Consider the following 18824-nt stretch of genomic DNA (forward strand, 5'->3'; position numbering starts at 1 on the left):
CTAGGCCATCAGTGGCTCAGTGTATGGAAGTAATTGGATTAATGGTAGCGGCAATGGACATTGTTCCGTTTGCTCGCTTTCATCTCAGACCACTGCAACTGTGCATGTTCGGATAGTGGAATGGGGATTATGTGGATTTATCTCCTCAGATAAATCTGGATCAAGAGACAAGAAACTCTCTTCTTTGGTGGTTGTCGCCGGATCATCTGTCCCAAGGGATTTGTTTCCACAGACCCTCGTGGGTGATAGTGACAACAGATGCCAGCCTTCTGGGCTGGGGTGCTGTTTGGAAATCCCTGAAGGCTCAGGGTGTTTGGACTCAAGTGGAGTCTCTTCTTCCAATCGATATTCTGGAACTGAGAGCAATATTCAATGCGCTTCAAGCATAAATATTGGCTTCGGTAAAATTCATCCGATTCCAGTCGGACAACATCACGACTGTGGCATATGTCAATCATCAAGGGGAACAAGGAGTTTCTTAGCGATGATAGAGGTATCCAAGATAATCAGTTGGGCCGAGGCCCACTCTTGTCATCTGTCAGCGATCTACATCCCAGGAGTAGAGAACTGGGAAGCAGATTTTCTAAGTCAACAGACTTTTCATCCGGGGGAGTGGGAACTTCACCCGGAGGTATTTGCCTCATTGATTCTCAGATGGGGCAGACCGGAATTGGATTTAATGGCATCCCGACAGAATGCCAAGCTTCCAAGATACGGATCCCGGTCAAGGGATCCTCAGGCCGAACTGATAGATGCCTTGGCAGTGCCTTGGTTGTTCAGCCTAGCTTGTGTGTTTCCGCCGTTTCCTCTCCTCCCACGCGGAGGGAGAGAGCTTCAGTGATCCTGATAGGGCCTGCGTGGCCACGCGGATCTAGTGGACATGTCCTCTCTGCCACTGTGGAAACTTCCATTGAGACAGGACCTTCTCATTCAAGGTCCTTTCCAACATCCAAATCTAATTTCTCTGCAGCTGACTGCGTGGAGATTAAACGCTTGATTTTATCTAAGCGAGGATTCTCTGATTCTGTTATCAATACTTTGATACAGGCTAGAAAGCCTGTCACTAGAAAAATCTATCATAAGATATGGCATAAATATCTTTATTGGTGTGAATCCAAGGGTTACTCATGGAGTAAAGTTAGGATTCCTAGGATTCTGTTTTTTCTCCAAGAAGGATTGTAGAAAGGGTTATCAACGAGTTCCTTAAAGGGACAAATTTCAGCTTTGTCAATTCTGTTTCACAAACGTTTGGCAAATGTACCAGATGTTCAGTCTTTTTGTCAGGCTCTATCTAGGATTAAGCCTGTATTTAGACCTATTACTCCTCCCTGGAGTTTGAATTTAGTTCTTCGAGTTCTTCAAGGGGTTCCGTTTGAACCTATGCATTCCATAGATATTTAACTGTTATCTTGGAAAGTTTTGTTTTTGGTTGCTATTTCTTTTGCTCGAAGAGTTTCTGAGCTTTCAGCGTTAGTGTGATTCGCCTTATCTCATATTTCATTCTGATAAGGTGGTTTTACGTACCAAACCTGGTTTTCTTCCTAAGGTTGTTTCGAATAAGAATATTAATCAGGAAATTGTTGTTCCTTCCTTGTGTCCTAATCCTTCTTCTAAGAAGGAGCGTATGTTACATACCTTGGACGTGGTCCGTGCCTTAAAGTTTTACTTACAGGCATCAAAGGATTTCCGTCAATCATCTTCATTATTCATTGTTTATTCTGAAAAGCGTAGGGGTCAGAAAGCTACGGCTACCTCTCTTTCTTTTTGGCTGAGAATTATCATCCGTCTGGCATATGAGATTGCTGGACAGTAGCCTCCTGAAAGAATTACGGCTCATTCTACTAGAGCTGTGGCTTCCACATGGGCTTTTAAAAACGATGCATCTGTTTAATAGATTTGTAAGGCTGCGACTTGGTCGTCCTTTCACACTTTTTCCAAATTTTCCAAATTTGATACTTTTGCTTCTTCTGAGGCTATCTTTGGGAGAGGTTCTTCAAGCAGTGGTGCCTTCTGTTTAGGTTCCTGTCTTGTCCCTCCTTTTCATCCGTGTTCTATTGCTTTGGTATTGGTTTCCCACAAGTAAGGATGAAATCCGTGGACTCGTCATATCTTTGTAAAAGAAAACTAAATTTATGCTTACCTGATAAATTACTTTCTTTTACGATATGAGTCCACGGCCCACCCTGTTCTTTTTAAGACAGTTTTTCTTTATATTTTTTGTAAACTTGAGCCACCTCTGCACCTTTTTAGCCTTTCCTTTTCTCTTCCTATAACCTTCGGCCGAATGACTGGAGGTGGAGGGGAAGGGAGGGGCTATATATACAGCTCTGCTGTGGTGCTCTTTGCCACTTCCTGTTAGCAGGAGGTTAATATCCCACAAGTAAGGATGAAATCTGTGGACTCGTCATATCGTAAAAGAAAGTAATTTATCAGGTAAGCATAAATTTTTTTTTTTTTTTGGTGGGCAGCAGATGGGGTTATTTTAATAGAACAGTAAATAAAATATATGTGTTAGAGCCATTTCACTTCAAAATTATGAATCGAGGTCCATTTAATTGATTCTATAGATTGAGGCTAGCTTTTAAATATAGCTACAATTTACTATCACTTTAAGCCAGCATTCTACCCACTTAGCAATCTTAGCATTTACTCCAAGACAATACATTTTGTAAATAAGTTTGTTGTGCGGCTTAGTGTCCAATGCTTTGCTAAAGTCTAGATACACATTACCGTAGATTAGTCCTACATGATATTCCAGAAGAATACCAAGAGAATTAAAGGGACACTGAACCCAAAATGTTTCATTCGTGATTCAGATAGAGCATGCAATTTTAAGCAACTTTCTAATTTACTCCTATTATCAAATTTACTTCATTCTCTTGGTATCTTTATTTGAAATGCAAGAATTTAGGTTTATATGCCGGCCCATTTTTGGTGAACAACCTGGGTTGTTCTTGCTGATTGGTGGATAAATTAATCCACCAATAAAAAAATGCTGTCCACAGATCTGAACAAAAAAAAAAAAAGCTTAGATGCCTTTTTTTTTTTTTTTTAACCCTTTGGCTGCTAAGCCATTTCCCACCTGGGTGCTAAATTTTTTTATTATTATTGCAATTTTTGAAAACTTTTTTTTTTTTTTTAACTTTTTTATTTTTTTTACAGACCCCCACACTGTTGTAAATGTTAGGCGATTACCTTTCCAACAATGGGTCTTGGGGGTCTGTAGCGGCTTAGATGCCTCAGATACCGGCTTCTAAGCAGCATGCCCCCTCCTCCTATACTTAACATTGTTAAGTATAAATAAAATTGCGCGGTGACGTCATCACGTAATTGCGTGTGACGTCACTGCGCATCATGTGAAGTCCCGGCGATGCCTGTCACTCTACAGGCACAATCGCCGGGGTAGGAGCAGCAAGGAGCCCCCAGATCTCCCTCAAGGTGGGAGAGTGCTCATGACGACTCTGAGCCGTCATTAGCACCAGAGTGAGAAACTCTGTGACGGCTCAGAGCCGTCATTAGCACTCAAAGGGTTAAATAAAGCTAGCAAGAGGACAAAGAAAAATTGGTAATAGGAGTAAATTATAAAGTTTCTTAATATTGCATGCTCTATCTGAATCACAAAAGAAAAAAAATTTGGGTTCAGTGTCCCTTTAAGTAAATTTTGATTGTACGCTCCATCTGAATCATGAAAGGAAAAATAATTGTATTTCTTTCCTATGGCATGGAGAGTCCACGATTCATTCCAATTACTAGTGGGAATTCAACTCCTGGCCAGCAGGAGGAGGCAAACGGCACCCCAGCAGAGCTGTTAAGTGTCACTTCCCTTACCCGTAACCCCCAGTCATTATGCCGAAGGAAACGGAAAAAGAAGATAACACAAGGGTATAGAGGTGCCTGAGGTTTGTACAAAGAAACTGTCGCCTGAAATTTAAATAAGGGCGGTCGTGGACTCTCCATGCCTAGAAATAAATACATTCCTACGCATTTTGTTTTCTTTCCTATGGCATGGAGAGTCCACGATTCATTCCAATTACTAGTGGGAACCAATACCCAAGCTAGAGGACACAGAATGAAAGGAAGGGAAAAAAAGAGACGGGCCTAAACAGAAGGCACCACCGCTTGAAGAACTTAAACTCCCAAAGGAAGCCTCAGCCGAGGCAAAAGTATCAAATATGTCAAATTTGGTAAAGGTATGCAAAGAAGACCATATGGCCACCTTGCATATTTGCTCCACAGAAGCTTCATTTTTAAAAGCCCAAGAAGAGGAGACAGCCCTAGTGAAATAATCCGTAATTCTCTCAGGGGGCTGTTTCCAGCTGTTTCATAAGCTAACCGGATAACACTTCTCAACCAGAGAAAAGGGGTAGTAGAAGAGGCCTTCTGACCCTTATGCTTACCAGAAAAAAACAAAGAACAGGGCAGAAGATTGCCGAAAATCTTTGAGATTGAAGGTAAAATTTCAGAGCACTCGCAACAACCAGATCATGCAAAAGACGTTCCTTCTGAGAAGAAGGATCGGGACAAAAGGAAGGAACCACGATTTCCTGAATAAACTTGCGATCCAACACTACCTTAGGAGGAAAATCCAGCATACATCCGCAAGAAATATAAGTAAGGGGAATCGCACTGCAGAGCCGAAAGTTCGGAAACTCTGCAAGCAGAAGAAATAGTAAGAAGAAACAAAACCTTCCAAATTAATAATTTAATATCAACAGAATGTATTGACTCAAACTGAGCCTACTGCAAAACCTCAGAGCAAGATTAAAGCTCTAAGGAGGAGCAATAGGTTGAAACACAGGTTTGATTCTGACCAGGGCCTGAATAAAAGATAAAACATCTGGCAGATCTACCAGATGTTTGAGGAAAAGAATAGCCAGAGCAGAAATCTGACCCTTCAGAGCACTGACTGACAAACCTTTCTCCAGACACTCTTGAAGAATAGACAAAATTCGGGGTACCCTGCTCCAAGAGAAACCTTTCGAATTTGCGCCAAACTTATGGTAAATTCTGCAAGTAACAGACTAACGAGCCTGAAGCACAGTATCATTGACCTTCTCCGAGACGCTACGCCTAGCCAAAACTAGGCGTTCAATCTCCAAGCAGTCGGCTTAAAGAAATCCAGATTTGGGAGGAGGAAGGGACCCTGAAGTAGAAGGTCCTTCCTCATAGATAACCTCCAAGATGGAGGAGATGACATCGACCCCAAATCCCCGAACCAGATTGATTTATCCCTACCTTTTGAGTCTAGTATCTCTGAAATTTGTTTTAACAGAATATCCGCTTGTCTGTTTTTTTTGTCTTCCAGACATTTTCAATAATCCTATGTTTCTGCAGTAGAATAATATGATGGACCGTATCATATACATATTTATCTTTTGCCCACTGTGCACATTTTAAGATGCTCTTAGGGATATAAATTCTATCCCTGTTCTTTCTGCAGTTTTAGGTTTACGGGAGATTGTTATAAGCATTATCTGCTTATTTTTGATGTGTCTAATTCTAAATGTATGTTTTGGAATTGTATTTTCATGGTTTATCTTTTTTCTATACAGTAATCCATAGCATAGAGATTGCTATAAGCATGTTATCTGCCTATTTTTTAATCCTTTTCTTCCGTATATTTGCAGTATTCTGCTGTTCAGGTATATGCTTAATTTTAAATATATGTCCTCTTTCAATAGAAGGGACAATTATGTTGCATAAAGGACTAACTTCCCTGGGAGAGGAATAGGGGCAAGGATTCTATTCAAATCGTTTTGTGGTTTCCAAAAAAGGAGAGAGCTTTCCATCCCATTTTAGACTTAAAGTGTCTCTACATATTCCATTCCGTCTTTCAAAATGGAATCTATTTGTTCCATTCTACCCGGAGGGTTAGTTCATGACTACCATAGATCTGAAGGTTGCATATGTTCATGTTCCCTTTCTCAGGGACCTTCTTCAGTTTCTACGGTTTGCCTTTCTGGACATACATTTCCAGTTTCTTACCTATTCCTTTGGCCTAGCTACTTTTGTAGGTGGTCAGATCTCGGGTATAACCTAGGCGACATCTTGTTTCAAGCGCCTTTTTTGTTTTTTCAGCTAGCAAAATCTCTCTGAGATATTGTCTATTCTACATTTCCTCGGGTGGAAGGTGAATCTGGAATCTGGTTTCCTAGTTCTAGATACCAGGTTGTGTTTCTTGGAAATAACTGTAGATTCTCTACCCATGTACAGTAGAATTTTCTGACAGATGTCGGAAAATCCAAACTTCTTGCTTATTGCCTTTCCCATGGTTACTGCCATGGACATCATTCGATTTGCCCAGTTCTGTCTGAGACTTCTACAGCCATGTATGCTCATCTCTAAAGCTATGCATGCTCAGTCAATGGAACAGAGACCACTCAGATCTCTCATAGAGGATAACTCTGGATTCTCCATCAAGAGACTTTCTTTTGTGGTGGATTTTGCAGGACCTGCTGTCTCAGGGTACATTCTTTCCGAGACTTTCCAGGGTGAATGTGTCAACAGACGCCAGCCTGTCAGGTTGGGGAGCAGTTTGGGGCTCCTTTAAATCTCAGGGTCTTTGTACTCGAGAGGAGTCTTCTCTTCCAATAATCATTTTGGAGTTGAGATAATCATTTTGGAGTTGAGAGCATTCTTCTATGCCTTGACAGCTTGTCCTCAACTACCCTTGGTCTGGTTTCTCAGATTCCAATTGGACAACATCTCCTCAGTGACTTACATCGACCGCCAGGGAGGAACTAGGAGTTTGTTAGCAATGAAGGAGTTGACCCGCATTTTTCAGTGGGCGGGATCTCACGATTGTCTCCTATTCATCATTCTCATTCCAGGGGTGGACAACTAGGATGCAGATTTTCTGTGCAGGCAGACCTTTCATCTCCGGGAGTGGGTTCTCCATCCGGAGGTATTCTCAATGATATCCCTCAGGTGGGGGGGTCCGGAGTTGGATCTGATGGTGTGTCAACACGCCAAGCTCCTATGGTACGGTTCAAGATCAAGAGATCCTCAAGCCGCTCTGATTAACGCTGTAGCGGTACTTTGAAACTTCGGTCCAGCATACCTGTTTCCTCCGTTTGCTCTCCTTTCACGAGTCATTTCTTACACCAAATAAAGGAGGGCTTCTGTGATTGTATTAGCTCTTGCCTGGCCAATCTTGTTTGTGGATCTGGGGTCGATGTCATCTCCTCCATCTTGGAGGTTACCTCTGAGGAAGGACCTTCTACTTCAGGGTCCCTTCCTCTTCCCAAATCTGGATTTCCTGAAGCTGACTGCTTGGATATTGAACACCTAGTTTTGGCTAGGCGTGGCTTCTCTGGGAAGGTCGATGATACTGTGCTTCAGGCTCGTAAGCCTGTTACTTGCAGGATTTACCATAAATTTGGTACAAATTTCGAAAGGTTTCTCTTGGAGCAGGGTAAGGGTACCCCAAATTTTGTCTATTCTTCAGGAGTGTCTGAAGAAAGGTTTGTTAGTCAGCGCTCTGAAGGGTCAGATTTTTGCACCTGGCTATTCTTTTGCTCTGCCAGATGTTTTATCTTTTATTCAGGCCCTGGTCAGAATCAGGCCTGTTTTTCAACCTATTGCTCCTCCTTAGAGCTTTAATTTTGCTCTGAGGTTTTGCAGTAGACTCCGTTTGAGCCGATGCATTCTGTTGATATTAAATTATTAACTTGGAAGGTTTTGTTTCTTCTTGCTATTTCTTCTGCTCGCAGAGTTTCCGAACTTTCGGCTCTGCAGTGCGATTCCCCTTACTTATATTTCTTGCGGATGTATGCTGGGTTTTCTTCTTAAGGTAGTGTTGGATCGCAATTTTATTCAGGAAATCGTGGTTCCTTCCTTTTTGTCCTGATCCTTCTTCTTAAAAGGAACGTCTTTTGCATGATCTGGATGTTGTGAGTGCACTGAAATTTTACCTTCAATCTCAAAGATTTTCGGCAATCTTCTGCCCTGTTCTTTGTTTTTTTCTGCATACGAAGAGAGAAGCGCTCTACCAGGAACGAACAGCTCATCAGCTAGTTCTATGGCGATTTACCACCCAGGAGCAGCCTCTTTTAGACCAGTGTGCTTTTCACAGAGGAAAACTTTCCTGAAGTATTTCAGTCTGATCCCGCCAAGTAGGGTCAGTCCAGCCCCGAAATACCAGGCAATTCTCCTCTGAACAAGGACCATGACAACCCCAGACGATAATTTCGGCCTCCTATAAACCTCGTCAGTGAGGTGCAGCCACATTCCTCTAAACACACTGGGCAAGGAGTGCACGTCTGGTATCACCCATAGGGAAACTTCTAAAAGGTCATATTGGGTCTAGCCCTGAAATACCAGGCAATTCTCCTCTGAACAAGGAACATGACAACCCCAGACGATCGTTTCGGCCTCCTATGGGCCTAGTCAGTGAGGTTCAGCCACATTCTTCTAAGCACACTGGGCATGGAGTACACGTCTGGTATCACCCATAGGGAAACTTCCCAGGGTCATACTGCCTGGTATTTCGGCGCTGGACTGACTGTAATAGGCGGGATCAGACTAATATACTACAGGAAAGTTCTACTCTGTGAAAAGCATTACTGGGTTAAAAGAAGCTGCACCCAGGTGGTAAATCGCCATAGAACAGGCTAACAATAGTATTGAGCCGTTTGTTCATTCCTGTGAGTGTGCTTCTCTCTGTGTGTATTTAATCTCCCTATGGGAAAAAGGGGAAACCAGACGTGGACTCCTTGCTCAGTGTGCTTAGAGGAATATGGCTACACCTCACCGACAAGGCCCAATGAAGGCCGAAACGATCATCTGGGGTTGCTGTGTTCCTTGTTCAGAGAGGAATTGCCTGGTATTTCGGCGCTGGACTGACCGTAATAGGCCGGAGCAAACTGATATACTACAGGAAAGTTCTACTCTGTGAAAAGCATTACGGGGCTAAAAGAAGCTGCACCCAGGTGGTAAGTCGCCATAGAACAGGCTAACACGTTCCTGTGAGTGTGCTTCTCTCTGTGTATATTTAGGCTCCCTTTGTTTTTTTCTGGTAAGCGTAAGGGTCAGATGACCTCTTCTACTACTCTTTTTCTCTGGTTGAGAAGTGTTATCCGGTTAGCTTATGAAACAGCTGGAAACAGCCCCCAGAGAGAATTACGGCTCATTTCACTAGGGCTGTCTCCTCTTCTTGGGCTTTCAAAAATGAAGCTTCTGTGGAGCAATTATGCAAGGCATATTTAATACTTTTGCCTCGGCTGAGGCTTCCTTTGGGAGTTTAAGTTCTTCAAGTGGTGGTGCCTTCTGTTTAGGTCCGTCTCTTTTTATCCCTCCCTTTCATTCTGTGTCCTCTAGCTTGGGTATTGGTTCCCACTAGTAATTGGAATGAATCGTGGACTCTCCATGCCATAGGAAAGAAATCAAAATTTATGCTCACCTGATAAATGTATTTATTTCTAGGAAGGGAGAGTCCACTACCCGCCCTTATTTAAATTTCAGGCGGCAGTTTCTTTGTACAAACCTCAGGCACCTCTATACCCTTGTGTTATCTTCTTTTTCCGTTTCCTTCGGCATAATGACTGGGGGTTATGGGTAAGGGAAGTGACACTTAACAGCTCTGCTGGGCTGCTGTTTGCCTCCTGCTGGCCAGGCTTTAAATTACCACTAGTAATTGGAATGAATCGTGAATTTAGTTTTTATGTCCATTTAATGATGATGAGTCTAATCAAATGGCTGAATTGTTTTATAAATTAGTTAATAAGCATTGCTACTTCAGTGCATTGTTACAATCATTGTTTATTTAAACTCCCTATCACTTACATATTCTGCCAAATTAAGGTTTGCTTGTTTTGTTTTCTATTAGGCTTGCGTCTTCTTGGCATAGGAAGGAACCAGTATATTGACTTGATGAACCAGTGCAGATCATCAAAGGTGCTTTGTTATTTTGCTCTTTGTACCATAGAGGGTGTATTATGCTACAGTAATGTTTAGTCTTTACAGCATCATATTACATTATCAGCATCCTTACACCTATTTATTTGTAACTTAAAGGGACATGAAATCTAATTTTTCTTTCTTTCATGATTTAGAAAGAGCATGCGATTTAAAACAACTTTCCATTTTACTTCTATTATCTAATTTGTTTCATTCTCTTGATATCCTTTGTTGAAAAGCATATTTTAATAGGTCCAGTAGCGGCTGATTGATGGCTGCACATAGATGCCTCATGTGATTGGCCTAGTAATGTGCATTGATATTTCTTCAACCAATGATATCTAAAGAATGAAGCAATTAAACAATTTCCCATTTTATTGTGTGTGTGTGTGTGTATATATATATATATATATATATGTATATATATATATATATATATATATATGTGTGTGTATATATATATATATATATATATATATATATATATATATATATATATATATATATATATATATATATATACTTCAATGTAGTGCACTCTCACTTGCCAACCCAGACACAGACCAGGGTGCTTAACGGAATGAATAATCTGAATATGAATAAGCACTCGCTGGATTTCAAAACCACAAAAATTTATTCGGCAGTGACGTTTCGGGGCATTCACCCCTTCCTCAGACAACCCAAAATGTGAAACAAGCAGTGTTAAATAATGACTCAAACTCCTCCCCCATCAAATTTCAGCCAATCAAAGTACATTCAGAGCAAACAATAAGGGATGTAGATTAAACAAACAACAATTACATTCCTGTATAATGTCAACAAAAGTGTATATTCTTAAAAAGCATATGTGTAGTATATCACTATATAATGTAATGTAATAGTGTATCAGTGACAATATAGTGGGTGGCTATGGAATATGTCAACAGAAGATAGAAAATAAATCTGTCTACTTATAATATACTCTGTAATTAAAACTTGAGGTGTTCACAGGGCTTATTGTTACCATGAGCAGTGGCTTATTTATATCACATATAATGTACACGGATAAATTTATAATGTACACGGAGACATTTAATCACTTGGCTGCAAATCAACTTACTATTCATAAGAAGCATCTACTCTAGAAAATCCTCAAAGTGTATGGGTATTCCGCCATTAGCTAACACGCTAACCACCGCGTGGTCTGAGGGGGCGTGTCATCATCCGGGTTAGCAACTTGGACCACTCCCGGAGATCAATGCCCTAAGCGTTGTTATGCGTTGTCATAGCAACCTACCGCAACGTCACCAAACACGCCAGAGAGAGGCCAAAATGCATATGTCTGCAGTAGATCACCATGGCAACCCACCAAACACTTTAACGATATACAGATCAGTACATAAGCCTCACTAATGTCACAATCTGACCGCATCATGCTTAACTACTTGGGAGATTGCTTGTATGACAACTACCTACGCGGTAGCTATAGACTATCTCATCGCGAGTTATCCAGTGCTAGATCTATCAGCAGTCATGATGAGTAAAACTAATTAGTACATAATATAATCTAAACAGATCTCTAGAACTGTAGTAGATGTAATTAAATATTCTAGAGGGGACCATTATATCAAAAAATTGAGGAGTATATGGCCATAATTTATTCAATCAGAATCTAGCGCCAATCTCAATTATGAGCCATCTGTGATAGTGCTACAAAGGCCAAAAAATAAGCTAAGGATTGGATCAAATCTGTCCTGCTATGTGCATAATGGCTGATTCCCTAGCTACTCTCGAAAGGGAAAATCACAGAGAATGGTGAGGATAATCTAAAGCCTGTGATTTCTTAATAGGGGTCTGAGCATGTAAACTGGTGATATATACAGGACACCACATATGTCTAAATCAACTCAAGGCTAGAGTAACCAAATGGATAAAATAATGGGATCATATGGCATTATATCACTAGGATCCTACCTGAGAGTGGAACTTCGTAACTCCTAGAGTATGGTATTACCTGATATCTTTTGTAGGTAGGCTACGTTTAGATTCTTAATATATCCACAAGGATTTAATAAAGTGTACATGGACTCTCATTAATAAATGGGATGTTTAGAGACATCCTCCCAGTTATGACTCAAGGATAGGTGCTATAAGAAGCAATGCCAGTCCACATTTGCATTCAATCCACCTGGTTGCACAGTTCCAAGTCTATGGATCCACTTAGCCTCAATTTGTAGGAGCTTCTTCTTTCTGTTGCCTCCCCGTATCAAAGGTGGCACATGATCAATAAGTATGAAGCGCAAGTCCTTCACAGTGTGGTTCATCTGTAAAAAGTGGCGTGCCACTGGTTGTTCCGATGTGCCATCTTTGAGTGCAATCCTGATGGCACTCCGATGGTTAGCCATCCTCTTCTTAATGTCATCATCCGTCTTACCGACGTAATACAATCCACATGTACAATTCAACAGGTAGACCACAAATGGAGTAGAGCAAGTAAGATGATGTTGGATCTTAAAACTCTGATTGGTATGTGGATGATGGAAGGTTTTGCTCTGTATCATCGAATTGCACGTTGTGCATCCAAGGCACTTAAAGCATCCCTGTCTCTTCGATTTTAGCCATGTTTCCTTGATGTAGGCATGTCTTGGATCAGTGATCATCAGCATATCTTGAAGGTTACGCCCTCTTTTGTATCCCAACCTTGGTGGGGAGAATTCTTTAAAAGGTAGTTGTTGGTCTGTGGTCAGTAGATCCCAATGGTCCTTCACTGATTTTGCTACAATCCCAATATTCGGTGAATATGTCATGGTACAAGTCATCCGTTTTTCAACAGGTTTCATTCCTCCTGTTTTCAGTAGGGTACTCCTTTCTGTGTCTTTGGCTATTCTATGAGCTTTTTGGATGGTTGTATAGGAATATCCCCTCTGTAGAAATCTGATGGACATTTCTTCTAGCTGTCTTTCGCCATTAGTCCTTATAGAGTTATTCCTCACTACTCGGTAGAGTTGTGCCAATGGGATGGCTCTGATGAGTGATCTCGGGTGGCTACTACTTGCCAACAGTAGCGAGTTCCTGTCTGTAGGTTTTTGATACATGGTAGTTTCTAGTTGCCCATTCTCCTTAAATATTCTCAAGTCAAGGAAATCTATGGCTTCTTTGCTGGCCACCATCTTAAATTTCACCGGATGTGGTAGATCATTGAGATCGTGTACCCACTTCTGTAGATGTTCTTCTGTACCTCTCCACACCAGTAGCACATCATCAATGTATCTCATATACTTGATGATTTCAGGAATCTCATAAACATTCATGATGTTGGATTCATAATCCTCCATAAATAAGTTCGCATAGGACGGGGCCATGTTTGACCCCATGGCGGTCCCCGTGTTTTGTTGGTAGTACTTCAATTCAAATCGGAAGAAGTTTAATGTCAAACATACTTCAAGGATCTTGATAATGTAGGTACTGCTAGGCCCGACATAGGGATATCTAGAAAGAGCCTTTGTGACTGCCCTCATCCCATCTTGATGTGGGATGATTGTATATAGGCTTGTGACATCCATGGACACCAAGTAGTCATCTGCAGACAGATCTTGAACCTGTGAAAGATGTCCCAATACATCAGTCGAATCTTTAACGTATGATTTCATGTGTCCCACCAGTGGTTGGAGAAATGAATCAATCCACTTTGCCAAAGGACTCAGCAGGGATCCCCTTGCTGACACGATCGGGCGTCCAGGGGGTTTCTCCAGGCCCTTATGTACTTTGGGCAGGGTATACAGGATAGGGCAAATAGGATATGTCACTCGCAGCCAATCATATGTGTCTTTATTGATCCAACCTTCCGCTACACCTTCAAGCAGTAGATTATCAATTCGTTCTTGAAATAGATTGGTAGGATCCTTCTTAAGGGGTAGGTATACCCGGTCATCGTTTAATTGTGAGAGTATCTCTTCCTTGTAATCCTTGTAATTCAGGACTACTATGGCCCCACCTTTGTCCGCATTGCGGATCACAATGTTAGGATCACGGGCCAGACTCTCAATTGCTGCACGTTCCTCTTTGGAGATGTTATGTCTGAATAATTCTTTCGGCATTGTTGCAGCATCTTGTAGGACCAATCTAGTGTAGGTTTGTATGCTGGCAGCAGTGTGTTGAGGGTCAAATGTGCTCTTCTTTCTAAAAGTGGTCCCCCTTTCTTGCTGTTCTGTCATCTTAAAATGGTCTTTGAGCTTCAGATTTCTTTTAAACTTTTGGATGTCCAACCAAGTGTCGAATTCATCTGGTCTGTAAGTAGGGACAAACGTCAAACCTCTATTGAGGAGTGTTAATTCTGCTTTATTAAGCGAGCGATCAGACAGGTTCAGCACTATATTCTCCTGGTTCGTCCACGTCGTGGTGGTCTTCCAGTGAGTCCCACTCCTTCTTGGATGTGGTCTCCTTCCTTTTTTCGGTGGCTTGACCTTGTAGTCACCCCTAAAAAATGCGACTGAGAAGTTGAGGGGCTTGCATAATCATGTAATCCTGGAGTATCTGTGTCAGAACCTGAGCTTGTATCCACAGTATTCAGTTGTCTCCTGGTGTATACCCTCTGACGCCGAGGTCGCCTAGGCCTGTAATTCTGCCTCTCTTCAGGGCTCAAGAGCCATTTGAATACCTGTCTCTCCCTGTAGTCTTCAATCACTTGTTGTAATTTCTTATTTTTAAAGGCTATCAGGGAGTCCTTGTATTCCTTGACTTGGTGTGTAAGTTTATTCAACCAATTGTCACTCTGATCCTGTATCAGGATGGGGCCTTTCGTGGTATCAAATACCCCGATTTCTTCCTTGGTTTTGTTGAGTAGAACTCTGACTTCTTCCACCACCAACAATAATAGATCCAAGGAACACTTATTTAGCACTGCGCACCATTTTTTACAAAATTCACTGTTGTTTCTCCCAATCGTGGGTACGCTGTGTATCCTGAACCCCTTAGGGATCATTTTCTTTTTGTAATATTCTGATAAGTAGACCCCATGTAAATGTAGGTCTACCTCTCTTTTCTTCAATTTTAATAAATTCAAATACAGGGTTTGAATGGATTCAGTATCTGTTGTGATTTCACATTTTGGGTTGTCTGAGGAAGGGGTGAATGCCCCGAAACGTCACTGCCGAATAAATTTTTGTGGTTTTGAAATCCAGCGAGTGCTTATTCATATTCAGATTATTCATTCCGTTAAGCACCCTGGTCTGTGTCTGGGTTGGCAAGTGAGAGTGCACTACATTGAAGTCTGTGTTATATTGTGTAGCACCCACTGCCTTGCTACCCTCCCTATCTTCAGCCATCATCACTTTTGGTTACACTTGGGTGACACCTGCACTTTGCTGTGGACTATGGATACACCTGTACTGACTAGTGCCTCACAGGGCCTGCCTGCAATAGCACCATCAGATGTAGAGGGAGCTGATACACTCTCCCTGACTGAGGTGGATGCAGCAAGAATTTTATTTGAACATGAGGAAATCACAACAGATACTGAATCCATTCAAACCCTGTATTTGAATTTATTAAAATTGAAGAAAAGAGAGGTAGACCTACATTTACATGGGGTCTACTTATCAGAATATTACAAAAAGAAAATGATCCCTAAGGGGTTCAGGATACACAGCGTACCCACGATTGGGAGAAACAACAGTGAATTTTGTAAAAAATGGTGCGCAGTGCTAAATAAGTGTTCCTTGGATCTATTATTGTTGGTGGTGGAAGAAGTCAGAGTTCTACTCAACAAAACCAAGGAAGAAATCGGGGTATTTGATACCACGAAAGGCCCCATCCTGATACAGGATCAGAGTGACAATTGGTTGAATAAACTTACACACCAAGTCAAGGAATACAAGGACTCCCTGATAGCCTTTAAAAATAAGAAATTACAACAAGTGATTGAAGACTACAGGGAGAGACAGGTATTCAAATGGCTCTTGAGCCCTGAAGAGAGGCAGAATTACAGGCCTAGGCGACCTCGGCGTCAGAGGGTATACACCAGGAGACAACTGAATACTGTGGATACAAGCTCAGGTTCTGACACAGATACTCCAGGATTACATGATTATGCAAGCCCCTCAACTTCTCAGTCGCATTTTTTAGGGGTGACTACAAGGTCAAGCCACCGAAAAAAGGAAGGAGACCACATCCAAGAAGGAGTGGGACTCACTGGAAGACCACCACGACGTGGACGAACCAGGAGAATATAGTGCTGAACCTGTCTGATCGCTCGCTTAATAAAGCAGAATTAACACTCCTCGATAGAGGTTTGACGTTTGTCCCTACTTACAGACCAGATGAATTCGACACTTGGTTGGACATCCAAAAGTTTAAAAGAAATCTGAAGCTCAAAGACCATTTTAAGATGACAGAACAGCAAGAAAGGGGGACCACTTTTAGAAAGAAGAGCACATTTGACCCTCAACACACTGCTGCCAGCATACAAACCTACACTAGATTGGTCCTACAAGATGCTGCAACAATGCCGAAAGAATTATTCAGACATAACATCTCCAAAGAGGAACGTGCAGCAATTGAGAGTCTGGCCCGTGATCCTAACATTGTGATCCGCAATGCGGACAAAGGTGGGGCCATAGTAGTCCTGAATTACAAGGATTACAAGGAAGAGATACTCTCACAATTAAACGATGACCGGGTATACCTACCCCTTAAGAAGGATCCTACCAATCTATTTCAAGAACGAATTGATAATCTACTGCTTGAAGGTGTAGCGGAAGGTTGGATCAATAAAGACACATATGATTGGCTGCGAGTGACATATCCTATTTGCCCTATCCTGTATACCCTGCCCAAAGTACATAAGGGCCTGGAGAAACCCCCTGGACGCCCGATCGTGTCAGCAAGGGGATCCCTGCTGAGTCCTTTGGCAAAGTGGATTGATTCATTTCTCCAACCACTGGTGGGACACATGAAATCATACGTTAAAGATTCGACTGATGTATTGGGACATCTTTCACAGGTTCAAGATCTGTCTGCAGATGACTACTTGGTGTCCATGGATGTCACAAGCCTATATACAATCATCCCACATCAAGATGGGATGAGGGCAGTCACAAAGGCTCTTTCTAGATATCCCTATGTCGGGCCTAGCAGTACCTACATTATCAAGATCCTTGAAGTATGTTTGACATTAAACTTCTTCCGATTTGAATTGAAGTACTACCAACAAAACACGGGGACCGCCATGGGGTCAAACATGGCCCCGTCCTATGCGAACTTATTTATGGAGGATTATGAATCCAACATCATGAATGTTTATGAGATTCCTGAAATCATCAAGTATATGAGATACATTGATGATGTGCTACTGGTGTGGAGAGGTACAGAAGAACATCTACAGAAGTGGGTACACGATCTCAATGATCTACCACATCCGGTGAAATTTAAGATGGTGGCCAGCAAAGAAGCCATAGATTTCCTTGACTTGAGAATATTTAAGGAGAATGGGCAACTAGAAACTACCATGTATCAAAAACCTACAGACAGGAACTCGCTACTGTTGGCAAGTAGTAGCCACCCGAGATCACTCATCAGAGCCATCCCATTGGCACAACTCTATAAGGACTAATGGCGAAAGACAGCTAGAAGAAATGTCCATCAGATTTCTACAGAGGGGATATTCCTATACAACCATCCAAAAAGCTCATAGAATAGCCAAAGACACAGAAAGGAGTACCCTACTGAAAACAGGAGGAATGAAACCTGTTGAAAAACGGATGACTTGTACCATGACATATTCACCGAATATTGGGATTGTAGCAAAATCAGTGAAGGTCCATTGGGTCTACTGACCACAGACCAACAACTACCTTTTAAAGAATTCTCCCCACCAAGGATGGGATACAAAAGAGGGCGTAACCTTCAAGATATGCTGATGATCACTGATCCAAGACATGCCTACATCAAGGAAACATGGCTAAAATCGAAGAGACAGGGATGCTTTAAGTGCCTTGGATGCACAACGTGCAATTCGATGATACAGAGCAAAACCTTCCATCATCCACATACCAATCAGAGTTTTAAGATCCAACATCATCTTACTTGCTCTACTCCATTTGTGGTCTACCTGTTGAATTGTACATGTGGATTGTATTACGTCGGTAAGACGGATGATGACATTAAGAAGAGGATGGCTAACCATCGGAGTGCCATCAGGATTGCACTCAAAGATGGCACATCGGAACAACCAGTGGCACGCCACTTTTTACAGATGAACCACACTGTGAAGGACTTGCGCTTCATACTTATTGATCATGTGCCACCTTTGATACGGGGAGGCAACAGAAAGAAGAAGCTCCTACAAATTGAGGCTAAGTGGATCCATAGACTTGGAACTGTGCAACCAGGTGGATTGAATGCAAATGTGGACTGGCATTGCTTCTTATAGCACCTATCCTTGAGTCATAACTGGGAGGATGTCTCTAAACATCCCATTTATTAATGAGAGTCCATGTACACTTTATTAAATCCTTGTGGATATATTAAGAATCTAAACGTAGCCTACCTACAAAAGATATCAGGTAATACCATACTCTAGGAGTTACGAAGTTCCACTCTCAGGTAGGATCCTAGTGATATAATGCCATATGATCCCATTATTTTATCCATTTGGTTACTCTAGCCTTGAGTTGATTTAGACATATGTGGTGTCCTGTATATATCACCAGTTTACATGCTCAGACCCCTATTAAAAAATCACAGGCTTTAGATTATCCTCACCATTCTCTGTGATTTTCCCTTTCGAGAGTAGCTAGGGAATCAGCCATTATGCACATAGCAGGACAGATTTGATCCAATCCTTAGCTTATTTTTTGGCCTTTGTAGCACTATCACAGATGGCTCATAATTGAGATTGGCGCTAGATTCTGATTGAATAAATTATGGCCATATACTCCTCAATTTTTTGA

The 18824-nt window shown here is 41.7% G+C and overlaps 1 protein-coding gene across 3 annotated transcripts in view; it reads left to right on the top strand.

The window, feature by feature from the left end:
• The window catches only part of FAM91A1 (family with sequence similarity 91 member A1), a 454979-nt gene that overhangs the window by 154609 nt on the left and 281546 nt on the right, over positions 1-18824 (top strand). For 2 of the 3 annotated variants that reach the window (XM_053715335.1, XM_053715337.1), the window contains one exon: positions 9827-9894. The exons of the other annotated variant lie outside the window; for it this stretch is intronic. In XM_053715335.1, coding sequence (XP_053571310.1) covers positions 9827-9894 — 68 coding nt within the window. The remainder of the gene's footprint in view (positions 1-9826; positions 9895-18824) is intronic. 3 annotated transcript variants of the gene reach the window in all.

Source organism: Bombina bombina, chromosome 5 (genome assembly GCF_027579735.1).
Source record: "Bombina bombina isolate aBomBom1 chromosome 5, aBomBom1.pri, whole genome shotgun sequence".
Classification (NCBI taxonomy): domain Eukaryota; kingdom Metazoa; phylum Chordata; class Amphibia; order Anura; family Bombinatoridae; genus Bombina; species Bombina bombina.